The sequence below is a fragment of the Equus przewalskii genome, chromosome 4, assembly GCF_037783145.1.
Source record: "Equus przewalskii isolate Varuska chromosome 4, EquPr2, whole genome shotgun sequence".
Classification (NCBI taxonomy): Eukaryota; Metazoa; Chordata; class Mammalia; order Perissodactyla; family Equidae; genus Equus; species Equus przewalskii.
Window position 1 is genome coordinate 101,986,884 of NC_091834.1, and position 25,492 is coordinate 102,012,375.

The 25,492-nt window shown below is 58.8% G+C and overlaps 1 protein-coding gene across 13 annotated transcripts in view; it reads left to right on the forward strand.

Annotated features, from left to right (window-relative positions):
- Nucleotides 1–25,492, forward strand: part of AGAP3 (ArfGAP with GTPase domain, ankyrin repeat and PH domain 3) — a 56,847-nt gene that overhangs the window by 23,171 nt on the left and 8,184 nt on the right. For 3 of the 13 annotated variants that reach the window (XM_070616817.1, XM_070616818.1, XM_070616819.1), the window contains exons 2-11: nucleotides 4,070–4,128; nucleotides 4,411–4,498; nucleotides 4,703–4,788; nucleotides 4,935–5,076; nucleotides 5,480–5,614; nucleotides 5,764–5,891; nucleotides 7,566–7,724; nucleotides 11,299–11,391; nucleotides 16,413–16,517; nucleotides 23,362–23,530. In XM_070616817.1, coding sequence (XP_070472918.1) covers nucleotides 4,070–4,128; nucleotides 4,411–4,498; nucleotides 4,703–4,788; nucleotides 4,935–5,076; nucleotides 5,480–5,614; nucleotides 5,764–5,891; nucleotides 7,566–7,724; nucleotides 11,299–11,391; nucleotides 16,413–16,517; nucleotides 23,362–23,530 — 1,164 coding nt within the window. Of the gene's footprint in view, nucleotides 1–1,668; nucleotides 2,792–4,069; nucleotides 4,129–4,410; nucleotides 4,499–4,702; nucleotides 4,789–4,934; nucleotides 5,077–5,479; nucleotides 5,615–5,763; nucleotides 5,892–7,565; nucleotides 7,725–10,203; nucleotides 11,140–11,298; nucleotides 11,392–16,412; nucleotides 16,518–23,361; nucleotides 23,531–25,492 lie in introns of those variants that run through there. The other 10 variants (XM_070616820.1, XM_070616821.1, XM_070616815.1 and 7 more) reach the window with 9 other exon arrangements.

The following is a 25,492-nucleotide window of genomic DNA, read 5'->3' on the forward strand; positions in this document are numbered from 1 at the left end:
TGTGTGTGTGTGTATAGGTGTAGCTGGGGGCCTTTCCCCTCCTATCCCATCCTGCTGTCCTACTGAGAGAGCCAGTGGGTTCTAAAGCACCCCATCCCCTTTCATCCTGTCCCCCTCAGTCCCCAGAGACAGGTTCCTATGGCCACTGCCCTGTGCTTGCACTTCCATTGGCTTGGGTGGAGGTTTGTGACTGAGCAGCCTTACTCTTTTCGGGAGGGGTAATTCCCCATGTGTGTGTGAGAGAGGACAGACAGACAGATATGCAGATAGGGAAGTTGAGTGTGGGAGACTTAAACTTGGAACTGTGAGTCAGGATTCCTGGGTTGTGTTCTTGTTTCCATGCCCAAAGGATCCTGGGAAGGGCTCTTCTGCGGAACCATCTATTACATGGGGAATATGCATCCCGAGAGGAAGAAGCCGTCCTCATCATTGTTAATAACTAGTCCGAGGAAATACGGATTCACCCCCAGGGCCTCTCCAGGCCGGGAGATCCAGCCCGGGACTTGGGAGTGTTCAGCTCTTTTCTGCGGGAGCACCTAGGATGGAGAGGCCCTGCCTTCCTCAGGCATTCCCCCACCCCAGCCCCTCAGGAATGCGCCACTTTTATCTTGTACTCTGCTTTTGACTAGGACCCTGGAATTCTAAAGCTTAGAGGGGACGTTGGGAGTTGGGTTGGAGTGGGGGTGGAGGAAACCTGGGTGTATTATCTCTTTAAAGGAAATGCAAGCCCCCTCATCTTTGCCAGTACCTAAACTGGTTTCTCCTGATCTGCTCGTGGTCCTTGTGGATTACGGTAAACTGGCTCATCTCCAGGGCCTCAGGAGAGGACTGATGTTTAAAATGCAGTGGAAGCACGGCAACTGCCCCCCCACCCCCATTCTGGGGTGAGCCCTGCACTTAACGCGTGTCTGGTGCAGCCCACACTCAGGAAATTCAGAGGGCATCGGCGCTTGGAGAGAGTGAGCTTACGGCTCCAGCCAGTACTGCAGGCTAACGCTTCGCCTCTGCCTGGCCAGCCAACCTCTGGACAAACTCTGGACAGGAGGTGAGACCCAGTGACAGGAGGAGACTGGAGACTTCAGGGACTCAGAAGTGAGTCCCTTGTCCAGAACTGTATGGTCCAGGTCCAGAGCTTACCTTTTGATCTTGTCCTGCCTTAGGCAGGACGGCACTTAAGCCAGTCCGGATGATTTTGTAATCTCCAAGGAAGAAGACAGCTTCAGTCATTAACAGAACAGTGGAATGAGCATCCAGCAACTCTGATTCTTGAGTTTCCCAATGTCAGAATGAGCCAAAACCTAAGATAGGCTCACCTCATTCAGGCCCCCCATTTTACAGATAAGGAGACTGAGGCCCAGAGATGGCATCGGACTTGCCTCCTGACTCCTGCTTCAGGCTCTTGTTAATTCCAGCCCTGGGTATCACCTTCTGGTTGCTCTTCCTCTGGAGAAAGAGCAGATGGCCCACTGCTCTCCAAAACGGGGCACAGTGTGTGGTGTGCTGAGGACTGTTATTTATTTGGGCTGCTCTTAATGACAGCTCCTCGCCTACCTGCCCCAGTCCGAGGAGGAGCCCTGGGCTGGAATTTCCTGTTTGTTGAGGGCTCGGGGGCTGCCCCAGCATGCTGGCTCCCCCGCCGCCGCCGTTCCGGGGTGTTCCAGGCCAGGCTTGCCGCCTCTCCTTGCTGGGCTGGCTCCCGGCCTCTCCAGGTCTGGGCTTGCCGGCTGCTGTGAGGTGGAGGCGTTGAGGGACTCGGTCGGCGGCCGACGCCAGTGCCCAGAGGCCGGAGGTCCGTGCGCCCCGGCCGCGGCCCCGGCCCGGGCCCAGCCCCGCGCCCCTCGCCATGGGCCTGGACCTCGCCCGCGGGCCCTGAGCATGGAGCAGGGCCGGCCGCCGGGCGACAACTACAGCCAGGAGCGGCCCGCCGGCTGCCGTCGCGCCCTCAGCGTCTGCGACTCGCTGGACGTGCACGGCGCCCCGGCTGACCGCGCCGCCGCCGCCCTGCAGGCCGCCCTGTGCGCCGCGCGTGAGCAGCCGGCGCGGCCGCGGAGCGTATGCTCGGGCGCCTCGGGCCGGTCGCCCGCCGGGCCCCGCAGCCTGCTGCTCGGCCTCCTGCGCCCGCGCCTTGGCCGCCGGGGCCCTGCCGACGGGCCGCCGCCGGCTCCCGGACCCGAGCCTGCGGGGCGCCCCGGCTCGGCCGCGAGCACCCCGGCGTCCAGCCCCGCGCCCAGCCCCGCGCCGGCCCGGCGCAGCCGCCCTCGGGGGAGCCCGGCCCCGCGGCCCACCAGCATGACGTTCCTGGAGGTGAACCGCCTGGAGCTGGCGGCGGCCGAGGGCGCGGGCGCGGGGCTGGGCCGCGCGGGTAGCGCGGGCTTCCTGCGGGGCGCCTCGCTGTGGAGCAGCCAGCGCTGGCAGGTGCTGCGCGGCGGCGGCGGCCCGGGCCCCCGGCGCGGCCTCTCCGCGCTGAGGAAGAGCTTCAGCTTCCGCCTGCGCCGCGGCCAGGAGATCCGGCGCGCCGAGTCGGGGCCCCTGCCCCGGGCGCGCACCCGCAGCGACGGCGACGCCAGCTCCCTGGGCGCCTTCCCCAGCCGCCGCGACCTGCTGCTGGGCGCCGAGGCCCCGCGCGCCGCGCCCGAGCCCGGCCGCCCCCGCGCCGCCGCCGGCCTCTGGAGGCTGCTCACCAGCCGCTTCCGCCGGAGGGAGCCCGCACCCGCGCCCGCGCCCGCGCCCGCCGAGCCGCTGTGGAGCCGCCGGGCGGCCGCGGCCCCGGGGCTCCTGGGCACACCAAGCGGTAAGGGGAAGAGTCCCAGCCTGCGTGGCCTCTCTGGTCGGAGTCCCGCGTTAAGAGCGGGTGCGGAGCCCCTGAACCTACCTGGGAGAGGTGGGGGCCGGCCGCGGCTGGCCCGAGGGAGATGGATGCTCAGGCGGGCTCTGGGGTCGCTGCTGGGTGTGAGAAGGTGGTCGTGGCAGAGGAGGACTTCCAGGCGGTCCTCCGTCTGGGCGCTAGCCGCGGCCCATAGCATGGTGGGCTATGGGACGGGCCGGAAGGCCCCTTCCTCACCTTTGGCACATGCAGAATTGAGGCCCGGAAGGGACAGACTCACGGAGTCAGCTGGCTCTAGGCGAGATGAGAACACATATCTAGCTCCCAGGCCGGGCTTGAGCCCTCGCCTCTGCTGCCCCTGCAGATGAGTTCAGGGCTTGCTTGTGGACCGGTCGCAAGGACTACTCTTTGAAACGACCTGGGGAGGGGAAGCAAGCATGGCCCAGAGGCCATGCTGGCCCCAAGGCTGCCCAGAGCTGGCTGGAGGATGTCGGTTACGGCCCAGAGGATAAAGATGGGCTGGCCTCATCTTTGGAGGACTCTGGGTAGCTCAAGGCTTCCCTTTCCCAGAACATTGCCAGAGTCAGGTGGGAGCTGAGAATGGCCTGGAGAGGAGGGAGCCGGAGAGGCAGGTCTCTAGGAAAGAAAGGGAGGTGGCCTCTCCACCAAGGAGGAGCATGGGGAGGAGGGCCAGTTGGGCTGGGTAGATAGCTCCCCATTCGACCTGCCCCTCACAGAACAGGGCCAGGTAAGGGCTCCTCCCTCATCACCCTGGCTAGGAATGTGGTGGGTGGCCCCACCCCGAGAGAGTGAGCTGTTCCTACTCGATGCAGGAGGCTGGCCCCCCTTCCCAGCTGCCAAGTGCCCAGCCTGGCTTGGGTCTGGGCTGAGACCTGCTGGAGTGCCCTCTCACCTGGGCCTGGTGTCTGGGCCTCGGGCGCACCAGGCCGGGTGTGGCTCAAGGTAGGAAATACTTATCTTGCTGGAGCAGTGAGAGGAGGAGGGGCACAGGTCTAGCCCAGGAGAACTGAGTCCACGCTCCTCAGAGTCCTCTTTCTGAGGACTATCATCACTCCATTCCACTCGGAAAGAATTTTCCTGCTGCTCCCTAGGGAATGGGGGTGAGGGTCAGGACCCCATTTTCTGGCCTTTGCCTAGGAAGGGGCAGGGCAGGAGGCAGCTGGTAGCAGATAGCACAGGTGTACGTGCCACCCCAGGCCTGATGGGCGGCCTTCTCTCCCGCAGACTCCTTTGTGAACAGCCAGGAGTGGACCCTGAGCCGCTCGGTGCCGGAGCTTAAAGTGGTGAGTGAGGCCCGTGGGAGGCCCAGGCAGCCCTGGGGCTGGGCGGGTGCAGGCTGGAGCCGTGGGTCTGGACATGGCTTCCCCTACGTCCAGTCCCCTCCTTCTCTCAGCTTGGCCTTTTCCCGAAGCCCTTCACTTCTGGCCCTCTTCCCTGCCCTCCGAGTCTCATTCCTTTCCTGTCCTCAAGCTGGCCCTTCTCCTTCCTGATGGTATTTGCCTCTTCTGCCCCATCTCCTTCCTCGTGCCCTCTGACTGCCACTCTCACCCCTTCCTCTCCCGCAGGGCATTGTGGGAAACCTGTCTAGTGGGAAGTCGGCCCTGGTGCACCGCTATCTGACGGGGACCTATGTCCAGGAGGAGTCCCCTGAAGGTGAGCGTCCTGGGCTGGCCTGGGCTCTGAGCCTGGCCACTCTGCCCCCTTTCTCTCCTTCCCGCTGTCTGTGTATGGGGCTCAAGCCCCTTGTCCTTCTCAGTCCTCCCGTCTCCCCCCCTTGGAAGCTGTGGATTTCTTCTCTGCTTGGCCTCCGTGCGCTCCTTCTCTCAGTTTTGGGCCTGACCGTGCATTCTGTCCTAGGGGGTCGGTTTAAGAAGGAGATTGTGGTGGATGGCCAGAGTTACCTGCTGCTGATCCGAGATGAAGGAGGTCCCCCTGAGCTCCAGGTGATGCTCCTGCCCCCGTCCTGGCCCATGGTGCCCTTTACTCGAAGTTCTTGCTTGGGACTGGGCAAGGTTGAGTGTGTGGGGAGAAGGGTACGGAATTCGCCCATGACCAGGTGAGGGTGGTAATTCTGCTCGGTCCCCCCTAGTTTGCTGCCTGGGTGGACGCGGTGGTGTTTGTGTTCAGCCTGGAGGATGAAATCAGCTTCCAGACCGTGTACAACTACTTCCTGCGGCTCTGCAGCTTCCGCAACGCGAGCGAGGTGCCCATGGTGCTGGTGGGCACGCAGGGTGAGCAGGCCTGCAGGGGTGGCATGGGGCGCTGGGGGTCCCCAGGTGGACTGCTGTAAGAAAGCCCAGCTCTCCCGCCCCTCCTGGTGCTGACCGAGTCCTCGTCTTTGGGGGCCTCCTCCTGGCTGCGTACACAATGGATCTTCCCCAGATAGATCCTGCCGTCCATGTGATGATTGTGTGCACGTATTTTGTGATGAATAAACAGAGTGGCTGGCTCCTTTCCACTCAGTGAGTTGGTGGCAGAGCTGGAACAAGGCCTGGACACCCGTCTTCTCGTGCTCTGTGTCATCCGCTGCCCTGGGCTCTTTGCCCACTCACCCTCTGACCAAATGGCCCTCCCCCTCAGTGGTCCCAGCTTCTCAGCAGGCTGAGTAAATCCCCACCATCCCGCCTCCAACAGATGCCATCAGTGCCGCAAACCCCCGAGTCATCGACGACAGCAGGGCCCGCAAGCTCTCCACAGACTTGAAGCGCTGCACCTACTATGAGACGTGCGCGACCTACGGGCTCAACGTGGAGCGCGTCTTCCAGGACGGTAACTCGGGCGCCGGGTGGGAACGGCTCCCCCAGAGCGGGGCTCAGGATGGCGCTGTGGTTAGCGGGGCGCTGTGCCCTGGGGGGCGGCTCTAAGCTGGGCTTCTCCCTTCTCCCCAGAGGGGTAATTGACTCTGCTGTCCCCTGCAGTGGCCCAGAAGGTAGTGGCCTTGCGGAAGAAGCAGCAGCTGGCCATCGGGCCCTGCAAGTCACTGCCCAACTCCCCCAGCCACTCGGCAGTGTCCGCCGCCTCCATCCCGGCCGTGCACATCAACCAGGTGCGGCCAGCCTCTCTGTCTCCCACCGCGAGTTAGTCCCACCGCGGCCCTGCCTCACCATACTGTCTGTCTGCTTGCGTGTCCCCACCTCATCTGGTCTCCCACCTTGCGGACGGTTTGAAAACACTCGCTCGAGTTCCCTGTAGCCTGCACGACTGGCCCGGCCTCATCTGTACCCCTGTGCTGACTGCCTTCCCGCTAGTTTCCCATCCCTGCTCACCACTCTACTCGCTCTGCAGCCATGTCAGCTAAGGCAATGTGATCAGTCAGTGCTGTTAGCGATGCCTCAGGACGGCTTCCTGTGGAGCCACCCTCAGGAGCACAGGGTGAGAGGAGTTCCTGTAGGCCTGCTCGGGACCAGCCCTAGCAAAACCAGCTCACGGCACAGGCCTCTCCCCTACTCACCTGTCGGCCCTTTTGTCGGTGTTTGCGTTTAGAAGGGCAGCGCTTGCCCCACAGGGACCAATGGCTTTCGTGCCCTGTCGGGTGTTCTGAGCCAACTCCTGCCACTGTTCTCCCATAATACCACTTGGATGCCTGCCCACTTCCGGGCCTACTGCCTGTGTATTTTTTGGCTCTTGGCACGTGGGTTGCTGTTTCCTTCTGGAACTGTGTTTCCCCACTCTGCTCTGTGGAAAGCCCTGGGCCATCACAGATACACTCGACTGAGTGGTCAGGCCGACAGCTACAGCTTTCTGTCTGCTCAGGGCCATTGTCTTTCCAAGGCCCACCCTGGCCCCCAGCTTTCTGATGGCAGCCTGGTTGCTGTTCCAGAGACCCCTCCCTTTGGCCCTTTAGAAGGCCACAGGGATTCCTTTGTAAGTGTTCTCGGGTGGGAAGGAGGAATGATAGGTCTTTCTTCATTGTCTCTCAGCAGCTCTGCCTCAGGTGCCGGCGGGCCCCGCCTGAGGGGCCTCTGACTGCCGAGGGGTGGCGGTTTGGGTGTTCCGCTCCTTTTGGACAGGTTAGGATTCCAGGCACTGCCAGGCAGGACACGGCCTCCACTTAGTGAACACCCCACTGACCGTTAGGGAGCGGGCCTTGTTGTGCTGTCTCCCGAGTCCTGGAGTAGACACTGCCGTGCGCTTTCTGTCTCCATCCTGTGATCCTTTCTGTCTCCTCTTCCTTCCCCACCTCTGTCCCTTATCTGCCGCCCACTCTGATGGCAGGCTTGGTTCCGTTCTCTCTGCCTCGGCTTTTCCATGTCCTTTCCCCTATCGCACACACTGTCAAAGAGTGAAGCTCATCCTCCCTGGCACCCTGAGCCCCACCCTGGCCTCCTGCTTCCTCAACATACGTCACTGACTTTGGGGAGCTCATTCTGGGTGACCTGCTGCCTCGTGCCAGACCCACCTGTGCGCCAAGACTCCACAGTTTGTTCACTCTGTCACTGACTCCGACAGGCAGCCATTGCCTCTGATTCAGTTCCCTAGTTGGCACAGAATTGCCCCTGCTGGGGCCCTAGTGGGGCAGCCCAGGCAGTGACGACTGGATCCTGCCAGCCTTCAGGCCATGCTGCCATCCCCCTCGGTTCCATCTTTAGGAGCTAGTGGCTCCTCTGCTGCCCCATGAGCCCCAAGCCAGGTCCCCATACTGCAGGGGTTCTTGGCTCCTGCCTGCTGCCTCTCCCTGCACCCAACCCGAGCCGCCCTCAGCAGCCCTCTCTGTCCTTAGGCCACGAATGGCGGCAGCAGCGCCTTCAGCGACTACTCATCCTCAGTCCCCTCCACCCCCAGCATCAGCCAGCGGGAGCTGCGCATCGAGACCATCGCTGCCTCCTCCACCCCCACACCCATCCGCAAGCAGTCCAAGCGGCGCTCCAACATCTTCACGGTACGTGTCCCGTGCCCTGTCCTCCCACCTGCCCAGCTGCCTTCACTGCGCAGGCAGGGCCGAGCCCCCGCCACCCAGCTAAGAGGGAGCAGAGCAGGCAGGAGCCCCAGACAGCTGGGCTGTGGGTAGCCCCGAGTCAGGAAGATGCCACCTGTAGTCTCTCTTTCTCCATTCACACAGACACACAGCAGCTTCTGTAGGCTCCTTACTGGTGCCCTCCTCCACACCCAGACTCTTCCAGACCGTTCTTCTGAGCCCACAGGGCGCTGCCCTCGGCATATCCACACAGATCCTCCTGCCCCTGCTGCACACACTCACCCCCCACCCCCAATCACGTAGGGCTTCTTGGCCAGCTGGAGCGGCCTTTGACGCCTGTGCTCTAACCTTCCCGACACCTTGATTCTGCAGTGAACCAAGGCCCCAAGGTTACTTGCCCAAGGCTGTGTGAAGAGTTAGAACCAGAACTAGAATGGTTCTGGCAGAGCTAGAACCAGGGCCCAGGCCTCACAGTCTGCATTCCTGCTATTGTCCATCACCTCACGCTTCCCACACCCTGCAGTGACTGATTTAACAAAGGCTTAGACATCTTTCCTAGGCCTCCATCTCCTGAATCCCAGCCTGTGGCTCTCCACCCTGACTCAGGACTCCACAGGCCCACCCTTTCTCCCCCTCCCTATGGACTTCACCCCGGGGTCCCATGTGCCATCCACTGCTTGGGGCCCGGCCCCTCAGCTCTTAGGTGCCCTGAGTCTGCTGTTTCTCCATGCCCAGCATCTGACACACAGCACCCACCCCATACTCTCACCCTCCAGCTGGGATTGGCTGGACCATGCCAGGAGTCTTGGGTCAGACACAGGTGGGTGAGCTGCCCGTGTGGATTCTCAGGACATGGCCCTGTCTTTCTGCGTCATCCGTGTGCCTCTTTCTGAGCGTCAGGGCTTGGCGCTCAGTCTGGCTCTGTGTCCTGCTGGCCAGGCCAGGCCCCAGCCAGGCTCTCAGGAACCCTGCCCAGGCAGCCAGTGCTCCCCAGGCCTTGCTCATTCACTGTTGCCTCCACCCACCAGCACACTTCTGCCAGGTCTGCCTGCCTCCATCTACCCTCTGCCTGCCACGCGCCCCCTCCCCGTCCATGCTGACTGACTCTCTTTCTGCTGACAAGCTGCTGCCGTGCATTGCACTTCCCCAGCCCCGACCCTGCCTAGACTCACAGCTTCTTGTTTCTATTCACACCCATCGAGACACACAGGGCCTCGGGCTGCCTGCTTGTGCCCACACCTGTTGCTGCTGCTGCTGCTGCTGCTGCTGCTGCTGCTGTAAAGCCTGCAGGTGCCTGTGTTTGCAGTGACGACCGTCTGTGCCCTCGGCACCTGCTCCCTGACATCCTGCCTCAGTTACCATCCTCAGCATCATTCTTAGTCTCTCACCTTCCTCTGCTGCTAGTCCTGCAACACCCCAGGGCACGCTCTCCTCCCTCTGCCACCCTCTGTCTGATGCCCATGCCTAGCTCATGGCCTCCTCGCCGCGCGCCTTCGCCTTCGCACTCCTGGCCCTGCGCGCTCTGTTGCCTGCTCCACCGTGCTGCCTCCGCCTGCCTTCGTTGCTGCGTGCGCTCACGGCACAGCCTTCCCTCCAGCCCTCTCATTCTCTCCATCTTCACTGTGGCAACCTTATTTTTTCTTTCCATTGTTTCCATGGTGACCTCACTTGCGCCATTGTCCCCGAGGCAGCCTCAAGACCTGTCCGTCTCTAGGGGTGCATCTCAGGACCTCCCCCTCTCATCGTCGCTAGGGGGCCACTCCCTCGCCTCATCGTCCTCCCCAGCAGAGCCTTCCTGCTCCATGGCTGGTGCCCTTGTGGCCCTCCCGCTGGACGTGGCCATCCCATCCCCCCATGACTTCATGTACTCGTTCTGTTGCTGCTCGCGCCCTGGTTCCCTTCCTTGGGGGGGTGCCCCCTGGGCTCCCAGAGATCCTCTGGTGGTTGGAGGCCTCTTGGCTCACCAGCCTGGCTGGGGCAGTCTGCACCCCATGCCCCCAACTGGCTCTTCTGTTTGGGGACCCTGTGGCAGCGGTCCCATGCACCTTCCTCCTCCCTGGGCCAAAGGGGCAGAGGCTCTGGCGCCCAGGAGAGACCCAGGGCAGGCACTGATGGTGCAGCTGCAGGCGGCAGTCCCTGGCCCAGTTCTTCCCATTCCTTTGGCTGTGCTCCCCCCATGCTGCGGCTGTAGTCCTTCGCCCCTTCCCTGTGCCCTGGCTCCCGGCAGCCTGGAGAACAGGAGGGATGTGGGGCCCAGGCTGCGTGTGGTGAACATTCCCCGCTGAGATGGACTGCCCGGCCACTGCCTCGCCGCCGCCTCCTCCTCTTCATCCCGCTGCTGCCTCTCCCCAGGTGCCTGGGTTTCTGCCCTCACCAGTGCTGACCGACTTGTGCGGGGCTTGAGTATAACTTGCCAAAATCTTTATTCTTTCGATATTTGCAGATATGTGCCACTGTTTCCAACTTTTCATCAACAAAAAGGCCTTTCCAACTCCTTCCAAATTAGAAGACCAGGTGGTGACACACAGCACCTCTGGACATTCTCCCCTGTGCGGGGCCGGAGGCGGGCCGGGCCCTGGGACTGCTCTCAGATGAGAAGCGGCCGCCGTGCTCCCCACTCCAGAGACCCACGGGAACCTTTGTAACTAACCCCCACCCCCAGGGAAGGCTAGGAACGCTGGAGCCTGCGGCTGGGGGCTGCCGGGGACCAGGCCCGGCTGGACGCGCTGCGCCAGGCTCGCTGCATGGAGAAGAAGGGAGCTCGGCCCCACGCCAGGCGCCAGGCCAGCGAGACAGGCCCAGAGGGGCGGGGGCATCCGAGCGCCCGCCCCGGCCCAGCTGCTCCTGGGGGGAGCTTTCCTGCCCCTCCCCTCCTCTGCTCCTTCCTGCATGGACTTCTGCCGTTCCTGCTCCGCTCCGGACGCCACAGCCACCGCTGCGCGCTTGCCTTTCTCCTTTCTTGGCCTCCCCGTTTCCTAGGATCCGCATTGGGCGGGCTCTGCCCCAGGAGCCTGGCAGGGGCGCAGGGCCTCTTCTGGCCTCTCTCCTCTCTCTCTCCATCCACTGTGCCCCTTGGGCCACGCCGACATGCTCGGTGCAACGTGCCGTGTGGTGTCTGTGCTGCAGACGGGCCACTGCCCGCTCACTTCTGGACTTTGCTCTCCCCAGTTTTCGTGCCCTGTGCTCCAGGCCATCCCTCAGCCCCACCGTCCACCACTCCTCGCCCCTTCCCTTCTCTTATGCCCCAGCCCCCTGGGCTGTGCGGTCCTCACACCCTCGGTATTTCGTGTCCTTGCTCTTTTGTAAGGGGCGGGCCCGGCTCAGTGAACTGTGCTGCTCTGTATGGTGCCGTGTGTAAGAATAAACCCGTTGGAATACTCGTGGTCTCAGTTCCTTCCCGGTCCCGCCGCCCCGGCCCTGCCCCACTGCTAGGGCCTGCCCAGGAGGAGGGAGGATGGGAGGGCTGGGCATTCCAGGTGGGCAACTGTCCCCCATGGACCTTGGGCCCCTTTAACACGTCTCTTCTTTTCTCTTTTAGTCTCGAAAGGGTGCTGACTTGGACCGGGAGAAAAAAGCCTCCGAGTGCAAGGTGGACAGTATCGGGAGTGGTCGGGCCATCCCCATTAAACAGGTCAGCACTCCCTTCCCCTGTGGCCAAAGAGGAGCTGAGACGAGGCCCAGGAAATGCTAGAGGATGGTTCTTTTCCAGGCCTCTGGGAGATGGTATAAGAGGCGAGCACCTCCCCCCCCTCCATTGCCCGGCCTGAATCCTTCACAAGGAGAGGTTCCTCACTAAGAAGGATGGACCTCTGGGAAGAGCGGCTAGAGCGGCTGCTGCGGCCTGGGCCTGGAGCTGCCCCTCGCTGGGCTCTGCTCGTTCCTCCTCACGACCACGAGGGGGCAGCAGAGAGCCACATGCTGTCCTCAGCTGCTCTCCTGCCAGTGGTTTTGGAGTTGGGTGACCTGGAGAGGAGTCTGGGCTCTGGCCTACCTCTCCTCCTCCCAGAAAAGGAAGAGCATTCCCAAAAGAGTACCCTGAGGCATACTCATTGATGGGCATACTGAAGGCTGGTTCTTCTGTAGGTTTTTTGGCTCAATCTTGTCCATATGAGCCTCCATTCATTTGTAAAGAAAAAACTTAGTTGAGGTGCCACCACCTAGTCTTTTCTCCACCGCCTTTCTGAGTCACTCCCTGGCAGGGCTGGGCCCCCCCAAAGCTTGGATCCTCCCAGACCTGTCGTCAGTCCCCACGCTGGAAAAAGACATTGAATGATGGAGGCTATCTTTGTGCAGAGATGGTGGTGTGCTGGGCAGGGTTCTGGAACTGCTGAGTTGGTGGAGGGTAGAGTGAGGAGGTGTCTCGCTGGAGCTCAAGCAAGAGCCTGCTAGGTGAGGTACCTGTTGGGATAAGGGCACGTGGCCTGGTGTTAGTCTGCTATACCCCCAGGATGCTGGGCTTGGCACAGATCTGGGGAGCCAGTGGTTAGCAATGCCATGTCTACAGGGACCATGTCGTCAGGTTTTGACCACAGAGGAGACTGGTATGGCCAGAGCTCACCCTGGCCAGGGCCCTGTGGTCAGGTGTGGCCCTCCAGGCTGGGGCGTCTGGGGCCCACTGGCAGTGTGACCAGAATTCCTGTGTTAAGGTTGGAGGTGTCTGACCCCACAGTGGAGGCCCATTTAGAATGTGAGGGTCCCAGAGGGCAGAGCGAGGAACGCTGTGTTGCTCCATGTCCTGTGTTTCTTCTTCAGCCTTCTCCTGAAATGTCATTGCACTGATGTCTGACAAGGACTGCTCTAGTTGGGTCAGCCTACCTGGAAGACAGGTGAAGAGGTTGAGAGGGGTGGCAGCAGCCAGTCACCTCCCCTTGTGCCTGTGTGTGTCTGGGTGCAAAATCGGTCCTCACAAACCTATTGATGGTGTGATCACCTGTCTCTGGGCCTGCACAAACTGAGTGCCTCCCTGCAGCCCTCTCACCAGGCCAGGTGATGCGGATGTGCTTCCGGCAGAGGACTGTCACTCCCTCCTTTGGGGGGCGGGTTCTTTCTGAGTGTGTACATGTAAACATTTAGTAAGTAAGAGAGAACTCCTTCCCTGGGGGCCTGTGCTTTGAGATGAGTGTAGCCCCAAAGGCCCCTCTTCCTGTCTTGGGTACAGGCTGATTGATCTCTTCCCTGAATCCCCCACGTTGGGGGGAAGGGGGAGCTCTGGGGCTGGGGGTTGAAGACCTGTGAACTTGTACCTGGGATTCTGGCCTGGCCAGGAGGTCAGCTAGGTCACTTGGGTGTGACAGGCCCCTAAACCTCAGGGACTTTCAGTGGGACAGACACCGCCAGGAAGGAACCCGAGTGCAGTCCACTGTGCTGCCAGCTGGAGGCAGGTAGCTAGGCCTGTGCTCTGCAGCGGGATCACACGCAGCGTGGGGATGTGCTCATCCACTCTCTGGTTTCTTGCGCTCCTCCCCAGCGCCCCGCCCCCCAAACTTCCCCGCTGCCCTGGGTCGGTCCAACCCCTTTCCAGCCCTCCTGTCCTGGTCTCCCCATTCCGTTCCTTCCCCCTCCCCCCTTCTCCTGCTGGGAGTGGAGATTGCATTTCAGTTGCCATTTGCATTCCCAATCAATCCGGACTCCGCAATTAAGCCGGCTGGCGGAGCTGGGAGGGAGGCGGCGGCGGGAACGGGTCCTCTGGGGGCTGTCGCCTCCGCACCGCTCCCATTACGCCCCAGATTGCTTCCTGCTCCACCGTGCACAGCCCGGCTGGCCAGGGAGGGTAGCAGGAACCCCTGTAGCTCATTCTCCCTCCTTGGAGCACAAGATGTGAGAGGGAACAGGAGGCGCGGGTAGGCAGGCCTCTCGCCAGCCCAGCTTTCTGCTGCTTCTGTGTCTTGGCACTGTGTGGGCAGAGCAGGGCTGGGCAGGTGAGAGGCGGGCTGGAGATGGGCGTGGGCAGCGGGTTGTTCCCTGGCCAGCTGCACATGCCTCTCTCTACTGAGCCGGCGCTCCTCCCACAGTTCTGGCTAACGAGCTCATTACCGCTGGTGGGCAGCTCCTCTGCTTCCTCCCTGAGAGGGGCCCAGGTGAAGGAGGGGAAAGAGTTCTGGATAGGAAAGAGCTTCTCTCCTAGACTGGCCTCCTCGACATCCTGATTCCTGATTCATTGCTTGGAGGAGGGAGGACCTCATGCCAGAGTCCGCTCCCCTGTCTGAGGAAACCGAGGCCCACTCAGTTACATGACCTGTTTGATGTTAAGGGCTGTTTGGTGGCAGAAGGGAGAGCAGAGCCCGGCTTCCCTTTCCCTTGACTGGGAGCTGGACCCACGAGGGAGGCGCCCAAACATGATGAAGGTGAAGGGACAGGGGTGGGGACGAGGCCCAGTTTTGAAGCATTTGACAACACAGGCTGGTGTGGAATCTCCCATTGAAGGTGAAGGCTGGGTCGGTGGCGGAAAAGGAGGGAGTGAGATTGAGGAGCAGGCGAGCCAGCAAGGCAGCCACTCTCCCATCCCTTTCTGAGAGGGAGCGGGATGAGAATCTGGCATTGTCCGCAGGGGCATTGTCTGCAGTCAGGGGAGAGGGAGAAACTGTACTTTTCCTTGTTCCTGGCCTGTAAGGGGTGGGTGCTAATCCCAGAGGCAGGTCACCAAGGTTCCATCACAGACCCCGAGGCAGGGGCCCGATTGCCTTCTGGAATGTTCCAGCCACCCTGTTGTCTAGTGAGGGTTCCATTAACACCGCTTGTCTTCAGAAGCTCCTTGTGAGGCTAGGGTCTCTCATGCTGATGGGGTACCAGGTAGCAGGATGTGTCCTCAGTTGGCCAAGTACTCCAGCTCCCGTCTCACATGGCCACATCTCCTGCAATAGCATTGGTCTTTGGGGGCTGTGGGAGGGGAAGGATAGAGGAAGGAAGGAGGGGTAGCAAGGACGTGAAACATCTGTTGAAAAGGAGGAGACTGGAACATAGGGCCCTGTCTTACCTCCACCTTGGTCCTTGTTAGTGGGGAGAAATCAGGCAGGAAATCCCAGATCACCTCTTTGCTAATTGCATCCCTCTAGGGCTGAGCCTTCTCTTCGGAAGGGCTTAGAGGGGGAAGGAGCAATGAAATTGGGGTTTATCCCCACTGTGGGCCTCAGGACCATAGCTGATGACAGAGAGACTTCCCATTGTCTCACCCCTAATCGCTCTTTTTCTGCTTGCCTTAGGGCAGGGCCCTCCTTCCTAAAAGAGAAGCCATTACAGGGCTGAGTTTCTCAGAGCTCCTCCTTTTTGATACGCGTTGGGATGGATTCAGGGTGCTTCCCCCATTCTCTCCCATCCGCTGCCGATCCTGACTCGTCCGTGTGGCTCTCCATCATAGGAATTTTGTCTAGGAATCTCTGGGAGCTGCCTCTTCTCAGCCTTCCTGAGTTTGGGAGGAGGGGATCCGTGGGGGTGCGATGCTGGTCTTGGGGAATCTGCCACCTGTATACCTTGGTGGCTGTCCTTGTCCTCTCCCTGACCCCAGCCTCCATCCTCAGCCATTCTCTCACGCTGTCTGTTGTTTCAGGGAGAGAGCCAGAGGGGTGAGAGCATCTTCAAGGGTTACCGGTAGAGGAAGGCAGCAGAGGCTGTCCCTGGGCATGGTCAGGTTGCAGCTCGCTAGCTGGGGCCCACCTCCCGCGTTCAGTATCCCTGATAGCCACACAGTCTTGGCTGGCTTTTCCCCAGCCCAGCCACCAGCTGTTTCCTGAGTGTCTGCTATGTCCCAGGCATTGTCACAGTGCTGAAGGTGTGCCAATGAACAAAACCACAAAAATCTTTGCCCTCATGGAGCTCTTATTCGTCCTCATGCTCTTCTTTTTTTTTTATATATATATTTTTTAATGTTTCCCTTTTTATTTTTTTTCTTATTTTACTTTATTTGTTTATTTTTTTCGCTGAGGAAGATTTGCCCTGAGTTAACATCTGTGCCAGTCTTCCTCTGTTTTGTATGTGGGTCACTGCCACAGCATGGCCACCAATGAGTAGTGTAGGTCTGTGCCCAGGAACTGAACCTGGGCCACTGAAGTGGAGCAGACCGAACTTAACCACTAGGCCACGGGGCCAGGCCCCAATTTCTACACTTGAGTGTCTTATCAGCTTACACAGGAAATTTGGTTGCTGAGCTCTATGGCTATGTCTCCCCACTGCCTGCCTTGTGGGAGTCTGGGGTCATTTTGGGGAAGGTTATGGGATTTTCTGCCCTATTCTGGGGTTGTCACAGCAGGTTGAAGGCCAGGGTCCTTCTGAGTTCTCACCTCAGCCTGTAGATGCATGGGCAGGAGCATCACTGCTGGGGGGCCATGTAACCCTGGCCTCCTATTGTGAGGAGCTCCTCCAGCTCCACGTCCTGAGGGAAAGGAGACACCCCCCAGGACAGGGGCCCACAGTAACTGGAGAGGTGGGTCCCAGGCTGCCTCCCGGAGGGTGGTCAGGGATTGCCACGTTCTGTGGAAGGTTCAGTTAACTGGTTCTCCCTAGTTCAGCCTTAGTCCTGGATGGCCTCTGCTCAGTTAATCACAGTGGCCCAGGAGGACAGGGGATGGAGGATGAAGTTACCTAATGACACTGTGACCTTCCCCATGCCTGTGACGTGTGGGGCTGGCCCCTGTTCTCTGATGTGGCCTCTGTCCTCAGGGCATCCTGCTGAAGCGGAGTGGCAAGTCCCTGAACAAGGAGTGGAAGAAGAAGTACGTGACACTCTGTGACAACGGGCTGCTCACCTACCACCCCAGTCTGCACGTGAGTCCGGGGGAGCGCTGGACCTGGAAGAGGGCTGGGGCCAGAGGAGGAGGAACACAGTGTGAAGGGGGCTGACTCCAGGACCAAAAGGAAGCAGACCTTAGTGAGCTCAAATGGACTTTCCCTTGAGAAACGACCTCACTTTTGTGGCTTGGGAACTGCACAGACTCCGAGACCCGGGCCCAGGTCGAACCCTTAACACTAAAGCTCTGAGTTGTGGCCAAGCCCTTTGGAGAAAACTCACCCCCGGGGATAGTCACCTCTAGGCCAGGCTGGTGTGTGCAGTCAGACTCTTCATCCTCCATTCTACTTGGTTTAAGAACTGGATTGGGCCCATTTACATGGACTTGCTAAAGTTGGGGGTGCCAGTGTTGCCAACCAGTTGTCTCTAGGGGAGCCATACCAGTGGGGGATCCCTGGGCTCTGGGCCTCTGATGATGGGGAGTTAGAGGGTAGTTAAGCCAGCGCTGCTGAGGATGGTGTGGGGCCTTGGACATGTCCCCTTGGGAAGATGAGAGTGGGAGTGGCGTTACGTGTGGGTAGAGGGGTCTGGAGGGTGTGTGGCCTATGCCCCAGTAGGGGGGCTGCAGTGATTGTAGAGTGGCCCCTATGGCAGTTCCCCCACCCTTCCTTCCTCCCCCTCTCCTCACTGCGTGGCTCCAGCACACAGCTGTCACCAGAATCCATCTCTGTCACCACCCCACTGTGGGGCTAATGAGTTCTCCTGTGAAGCCCCTCAAGCACAGCACGTGGCCAGCCCCACCCCCGGCCCAGAGGCCCAGGGCCTGCCTCAGAGGGTCCCTCGCCTGCCTTTGAATCTGCACAAGGTATCAGGGAGGCCTAACCCAAGAGGTGCTGGGTCCACAGTTTTGCCCATAACCTGGTCCTGAGAGCACTGCCAGACAGCCCCGCCGAGGAGACACACGGAGGCCTGGCCTGGGAATAGCCAGTGGGCAGTCTGTTCCCAGTCAGGCCAGAGCCCAGCCTGGCCCTGCTGGGTTTCTCCATATCTGAGTCCTCGGGCACTGGCCCTTCCCGTTGGCTCAGGGGACACCCAGGTTAGACTGTTCCCTCCTAGTGTCCCTGACTTTACGGGGTGGGAGCCAGTGCCAGGAAACTGGGGGCTTGGAAAAGGGCCACACCCAGGCGACCTTGGGTATTTAGTTCAAAGTCTCCTCAGTACCATCCTCTCCCCTACTCCAGCCTCCTCCTCGCACACAGACCTGGTCCCACTGCAGAGTTGATGGGAGGATGAGAGGCAGCAAGGCTACTAGGGAAAGCACTGACACCAAGGCACAAGTGTCTCAGCAAGTCAAGGACCACCGTGCGGGTGCAGAGCCTTTGTACCAGAAAGAGCAGAACCACAGTATTTCCCAGCTGAGAGCGGCCAAGGGCCCGCCATGCCCATTCACAGGCTGAGGCCGAGAACGCACACAGGCACCTCCTAACTCCCAGCCGGTTGTACTTTTGCGCCCCGGTACTCCAGCAGGATGCGTGTGCTCTCTGCTTAGGCACCATCTTGCCTGGTGAGCTGGGAACTAGCCTATTTAAAGCATCGCAGTTTCCCCCACCTGTGTGGAGGTGGCCTTAGCCTCTGCCTTTGCTGCATCCTTACCTGTTCCTTCTGCTTTGTGCTACCCTACCTGAGTGCCATGCTCTGTCGCCTCTACTTGTCCCCACGGCCCAGATAGTGGAGGAAGCCCAGGGTAGAGGAGAGGGATGGTAGAGGGGTCTTGGGATGTGGAGGTAGGTGTTGGGTGTTGTGTTTGATTTTGGGTTTGGTTTAGGAAGGGAAGGTAAAGGCATGAGGAAATGCTGGTTTACACATAACGTAACAAACTGGAGAGCAGAGGCTTGGTGGAGTTTGTTGGATCATCAAAGTCACCCAGCCAGTGACTGAGCTAAGACTTGGACCCATGACTTTGACTCTAAGCATTACCCAGATTTTTCTGCACATGCCGAGAGCACCTCCCTTCAGGGCTGGCTAAGAAAGTTGCTGAAGAGTTAACATTAGGGCAAGTGTTTCCCAGACATATTGTCAAGTAAAGGAGGGCAGAGGGAGCCGATGGGCTACCTGCCTGGCCTGGGCCGGGCTGGGTGTCTGAGCTCCCCCAGAGTCCCTTCCAGCACTATGCATATTGAGCTGTGTGTAGCTTAGTGTATTCAGAGACCTGGGACAGGATCTGGGTGTCAGGGGCTTCCAGGCCTGTCCTTGGTTTCTTGCAAGGTGAGTCTAAGAGGCAGATAGCTCTGCTAGTCCAGCACCTGAGGCCCTAGCACCCACCAGGCCCCAGCCCCTTCTAGGCCCCCTCCTGCTCTCCCAGCCGCAGGACATCATGAAGAGGTTGAGTGAACAGTGCCTTTGAGAGCATGGGCTCCCCATTTGTCAGCTCTTCATTGGCTGCCCATTGGCTCTGGGGTCAAAATGCACAGCCCACAGTCCTTCCCCGACACTGGATGCCAGGAGGAACTGTAGATGCTTCTCTTCTCATTCACAAGACGAATCAGATTCAAAACTGGTTGTACCGATGAAAGTATTGAGTGAAGGCCAAACCAAAGGTTGCCGTGTGCAGCTGCATGAACAGGGGTCTGAGTTTACTCCTAGCAGAGGCTGCTTCACTCTGTCCACCCCTCTGGCTTCTTGATTTCCTTCCTTGGTTGCTCCTGCACTCGTGTGTTGTTGGCTTATCTGCTCCATCTCCCCTTTGCCGTCTTTTCCAACATGAGCAAGCTTCTAAGTTGCCAGCAGTGAGCAGGTACCTTCCTTCTCAGTGAGCCGCCCGGCTTCCCTCAGAGGCCTCCTCCTGTTAGGGAGTTGTGCAGAGAAACGACCCTCTGGTAACTCCAGAGGTGCACACAGAACTCTTGGCCTAGTCCAGCTCTCCTCGCAGGGACAGCTCTTGCCTGAGACCTAAGGGCAGCAGGCCTGGTGACTCCCCTACTGATGGAGGCCTATCAGGCTAGAGGGGCTGGACAGGCGTGCAGAGGAAGGGCTGGTGGGCACGACTCAAGCCTCACGCCCGATCCTTGCCTGGCCCAAGAGAGCCCGCCACAGCCTCCCCCATTTTGCAGCCAGCGGAGCCATTCACACAATCACCTTCTGTTAATTCTATCTGCAACATCAATTAAATTGTTTGTAGAAACTAATTGAATGTGGCTTAATCACACATCTTAATAGCTTTCCACGCTCTGAACTCGTTGTTAATTCCAGTAATAAAACGAGATGAGAACGCTGGCTGGGTAATTAGCGAGGAGGCTGGGGAAGAAATTGCTGTTTGATGGTGGGTAATAAAGGCAGCCGTGGTGACCGCTCTCCTGAGCAGCCGCTGCCACCACCGCCGCTGAGCTCCTCGTTCTGCTGACGGAGGGAAACGCTGTTGCTCTGCCCCTGATGTCCCTATTCCTGCTGCTGCTCCTCGAGCTCCTCACCACTCTCCTCAGGGCCGGGTTCCACCTCTCAACTTAGCCCTGGAGCTGGCCTGGCGTAGGGCACAGAGAGGAGAGCTGTTGGTGCTGGCCTGCACCAGCACAAGGAACACCTATCCAGTGTGGTCAGAGATGCTGAAGGGGGCCAGTCCTTTCCCCTTAAGGCTGGTGTCTGGCTTCTTGGCCCTGAACAGAGTCCCTCCATGCAGCTCTTCTTCCTAGCATAAGGTCAGCTGCTCCTGCTACGTCCCAGCTTGGGCATCCCAGGGCTGTGGTGTGGCCTGAAAACTGTTGCAGCTGCTGTGACCTCCTTGTGAACTAGAGCAGCCCAAGCCCCTCCCCCAGGAGAGGGACTACAGCTGTGCCTTCGGCCCAGCCAGCTGTTGACAGTTGTCTGGAGCAACCGCTCTAAGATGTGATTGTGTGCAGGGACCCAGGATGGGTACATGCAGAAGCCAAGTCACTGGGATGTTGGGGCTTGAGTAGGGAGGGCCGAGACTGAAGTCACATACTGGATGCTGGTCTGAAAGCAAGACCAGAGAGCCAATAGTGACTGGGTGGGGTGGGCTGAATTTGCTGGAGAAGGGATGGATAGAAGGGACATTGGTGGGCAGGAAAGGGGCTTCTGGGTTTGTTTCCTTCCCAGCCATTCTGCTGAGGCTCAGCGCTGGGCACAGAGCCCTGGCAGCACCCAGCATAGTGGGGGTTGGAGGTTGTCAAAGGGGTCCTGCCATAGGCACAGACTGCTCTTGTTGACTTCTCAGTGATGTGGTTCTGTGATTCTGAGATGCGAAGCAAACACCTTTGGAGCAGGATGTGCCTGAGGCTAGGCACCTGGCGCCTTTCCTCACAGAGGACTAGGTGGTGGCAGGAGGGCACAGATGCGGCTCAAAGCTGCAGGTAGGGCAGCTCCTTCTTAGACACACGCTTCTGGGGGCTGCTTCTTTGCTGGCTAGGACCCTCTGGTTCTTCTGAAGGACCATCTGCCTGTGAAGGTATCAGAGCCCCTTGGAGAATAAAGGGCGACTACGGTTCCTGCCTGGTCTCCCTGGAGTCGTACTTGGCTGGTGAGGCCAGCATGTTAGCATCAGTGGTGCCCCTTCCTCCCCACAGTCCTCCCGCCGGTCCCCTGATGACCCATCCTATAGTGACATCCAGCCTAATGACAGAAATGCAGGAGGGAGGCCGGTGCTGGGTGCTCTCTCTCTTTCCTTGTTCTTGTTCCTCTTCCTAACTGGAAACCCCATGTTCTCTTGGCTCCTTGGGGCAGGTGATCCTTTTCTACTTGATGTCCTCTTGGTCATTCCCAGAGTGAGGGGCAGTCCCTGAGCCCTGGCCAACCCCAACCCTTTCCCTGCTTGCCAAAAGGCAGCGCTTCCCATCTGCTCTTTTAAGCAGAGGACATTGTCCCTTTTCCCTGAAGCTAAGAGGTGAGAAGGTAGGAAAACGCCTGGGTGACAAGAAGTCTTGATGCCCCAAAGCTAGGTAAAGGTAGGCAAGCTGGGCCTCTGAGGACCTGAGGACTGTGTCTGAGCCGGCACCGCTCAGGAAGCAGAACAGCCCAGAGGTGCTCTTCAGGGGGGGAGAAGAGGCACTGATTCTGAGGCCAATCAAAGGAATTCCAGTTCAAAGTTAAATTGGTGTCACCCACCCAGAATCTACTCAGGAAGGAGTTTTGTTTGGGTTTTTTGATTTTTGTTTTTTGAGGAAGATTAGCCCTGAGCTAACATCTGTCACCAATCCTCCTCTCTTTGCTGAGGAAGACTGGCCCTGAGCTAACATCTGTACCCATCTCCTTCTACTTTATATGTGGGACGCCTACCACAGCATGGTTTGCCAAGCAGTGCCACATCCACACTTGGGATCCAAACTGGTGAACCCCTGGCCGCCAAAGCGGAACATGCACACTTAACCTTTGCGCCACCAGGCCGGCCCCGGAAGGAGTTTTTACCACCTCTAATTGAGGATGTTAGCTGGGAACTGCTGAGGTGCTCACTGGTGATGAGCTCACAGATGACGGAGTGTGGAAATGGGAGTCAGCAGTCTGGAAGGAGAGGCCAGAAGCAGTGGGGAAAGCTGGGCCCCTGGTCACGCCCAGCTTTCAAATAGGAAGCCAAAGAGCAGGGGCAGGGCTCTGCTCTGCAGCCCCACCCCGCCCCTGCCACCCAGGCCGATGTCGCACAGGTGGGGATGGTGGGGGTCAAAGCGCTGAGTGGCTCCCACTCTGGCTCCCTCCCCATTCCTCCACTTCTGGGGCCCTCCAGGTGCTGACTTGAAGTCAGGGTGAGTTCCTGGGCTCAGGAAGTCTGCCTTCAGTGCACGGCCTTGGGAATCTGAAAAGCCTGCACTTGAATCTGGCTCTACCACCTTCTGATTGTGTGACCTTAGTAGATTAACCTTTTAAGCCTAAGTTTCTTCATCTGTAAGGTGGGCGTAGTAATACCTCCCTCCTAGGTTGTTATGAAGATTACGGGAGGTAATATATGAAATACAGATAGAATATACAGCTACAGTACAATGAATACCTGGCACACAAATGGGCAGGTGATGTGTTGATGATGATGGTTATTATTACTGCTGATAGGATACCCCCTGGCATCTGTGAAACTATGGACCTGTCTGTATATTCCTAAGAACTGCAAAAAGAATCAAGGCTTCCTTTTAACTGCTCAACAAATATTTGTTATCAGGTGCTGTTCTTCTAGGCTTTAAAAGTCTTCAATGCCCCAAGTGGTGGTGGGAGCTTCTGAAAACAGGGCTGAAATGCTCAGGGACCAGCCATCCACAGCCTGGGGCAACCCAGTCATCTGTATCCCGTGTCACTTCCTCTCCTTGGTTATCTTGGCCCTCTCTCCCCTAAATTCCACCTGGGTCCCATACTTAGCCTCCTTTGCCCCCTGAGCAGACTTCCCTAAAGGAGCCCTGCTCCAGACTCTTCTATCTCCCCTACCCTGCCCCTGCTCCCCTCCTGGCTGAGTGCCCCCAGAGCTGCCTGTGGTCAGCATGTAGATCTGAGTGTAATCTAGACTTGGAGGTATTCTCTGGGCTTCACAGTCCTCCTCTTCTTTTGGTGAGGAAGAATGTCCCTAAGCTAACATCTGTGCCAGTCTTCCTCTACTTTGTATGTGGGATGCCACCACAGCGTGGCTTGATGAGCCGTGTGTAGGTCCACGCCCTGGAACTGAACCCATAAACCCCGGGCCATTGAAGCAAGTGCATGAACTTAACCAGTACACCACAGGGCCAGCCCCCACAGTCCTGCTTTTTAAAGCTTGAGCTTTCCCTCTGCTTCCCCCACTCCAGGCAGCACAGCGGGGAGAGACTTAGGAGTTAAAAGGGTCACTGCCAGAGACAGAGTGCTGCTGAAGGGTGACCTGTCCTAATGAATCTTCATCTCTCGTATCCATGTGGCCCTTAGGATTACATGCAGAACATCCATGGCAAGGAGATTGACCTGTTGCGGACAACAGTGAAAGTGCCAGGGAAGCGTCTGCCTCGAGCCACACCTGCCACAGCCCCAGGCACCAGCCCTCGGGCCAACGGGCTGGCCTTGGAGCGGAGTAACACACAGCTGGGTGGAGGCACAGGTGAGGTGGCTGCTGAGGTGGGGGGCTGTGGTGAGTGTTGCCTCCTTTCTCTGGAAGAGTGGGGAGTGCTGCAACAGGGGCCTAGGAAGGTAGGCATTATGGGGCTTTGCTCCTTCTCAGCCTGGATCCTCAGCGCTCCAAACACACTTGTCATCCAGAGTCATGCTTCAGGATCAGCTCAGCCAAACACATTTGCCAAAATGCTGCCCTCATGGAGTTTGTAAAGGTAGCAGCTGATGTACAGCCCAGCAAGTGATTCAGAGATCAGAATGGGGCCAGATAGCCTCATGCTGACAGGTGGCATCAGCGGTCCTGGGACCATCTCTCCTCCACGTCTGGTGGTGGGGGCAGGACCTCTGGCACACGTGGCCAGCACCTCAGCCAAGCTTGCCATGTGGGTAGAGAGGGAGGGGGAAGGGGACAGAGCTGCCTGGGGTCAACCTGGCAGATGTCCTCAGGTCTGCAGTGAGAGTTGGGGTCTTTGCTCAGAGAGGACTGAGTTTAGAGAGGAAGTGGAGGCCAAGCAGACTCTGCCACGTGTCCAGCAGCCCTGAGAAAGGAGCCAGAGCCCGAGAGTGTGAGTTTGAGGCAAGGCAACTTTTCCTTCACCGGTTCTTACTTTTCCAGATGATGCTGTGAGTTCAGGTGAAAGATGCTAAGCTGCTTCCTGCCATGGCTCTGCCTGCCTCCCTAGGCCTCTGCGGCTCCTAAGACACATTGCTCTTCGGGGGGCTATCCCTCCCACACCTAGACCCCCTCATCCCAGATCTACCTTGGCTTCTGGACCTTTCCTCCCAAGACCTCAGTATCCCTAATGTTGTCCTAGATAATTCTATCTCATTTTCCTTGGGCCCGGAAAGAGCTGCTCAAGACATTGTTCTGCCCTCCCGGATGCAGCCACTGTCTCCCTGCCCAGGAGTCAGCTCTCCGCAGCACAGGTCTGCTGCCTTCCCCAGCGTACGTGTGGAGACACAGGGGTGTTTCTGCTTATCGCAATGACAGGAGGCTGCTGCGGACATTCAGCGGACACGGGGCTGGGGTACTAAGTGCCTGGAGTGGATGGGACAGACTCTGAAGAATTGCCCCACCTGAAATGCTGATAGGGCCCACCTGCATTGAGAAGCTCTGGGATAAGGGAAGCTAGGTGAGATGACGGCCTCCTGAGCGTGCTTCTTGTTTGAGGCGAGGCCATAAGCACTCGGCACCCCGCCAGTGGTGGTGTTCGGCCACCGCTAACCAGTCTGGAGGCACTGGGAAAGGCAAAGGGAGGGCACTGACACCCAGTGACTGAGATGTGCCAAGTGCAGTAGATCTACTGTCAGGCCCCAGTTTCACAGCTCTGTGAAGATGAGATTATCATCTCCATTTTATGGAGGAAAAAAGGCTCCGAGAGTTAAGTAACTTGTCTGTTCAATCCCACAGTAAGTGGTAGGGCTGGGGTTTGAACCTAACTGTGCCTGACTTGAAAAGCTGTGTCCTGTCCTCTACGCCACCTGAGCTCAGAAAGAAGTCCTTGAATTGTGCAGAGGGAGAGCTCTACTGGACGAAGGGAAGGAAGGATGCTAAGGATGAGAAGGACAACCCTCCATTACAGTGGGTGCTGAGAGCCTCCTGGGGAGGTGCACAAGGGAATGGTCTGCTCGAGTGGCAAAAATGGTAGAGGCTCTGTACCGTCTTTAGTGCAGGGTCAGGGCTGCTGGGAAGTCGCTTGCATGCAGGGGCAGAGGGCTGGGGATCAGCTGGGGCCCTAAGAGCTCTCCCAGAGCTGTTTGCAGACAACAGTGGCAGCCTCTGGTTTGGCTTGGGGTTTCTCATATCATACCAGAGGAGGAGGAAGTATAAGTGCACCCAAGGGGAACATTTCTTTGAAGGCAGGTGGCAAGAGGAAAGCTAGGCTATTTCCCCAAAGGGAGGGAAACAATAAGACATTCTGTCCTGTCACATTCCTGGGCCCTGGTACCC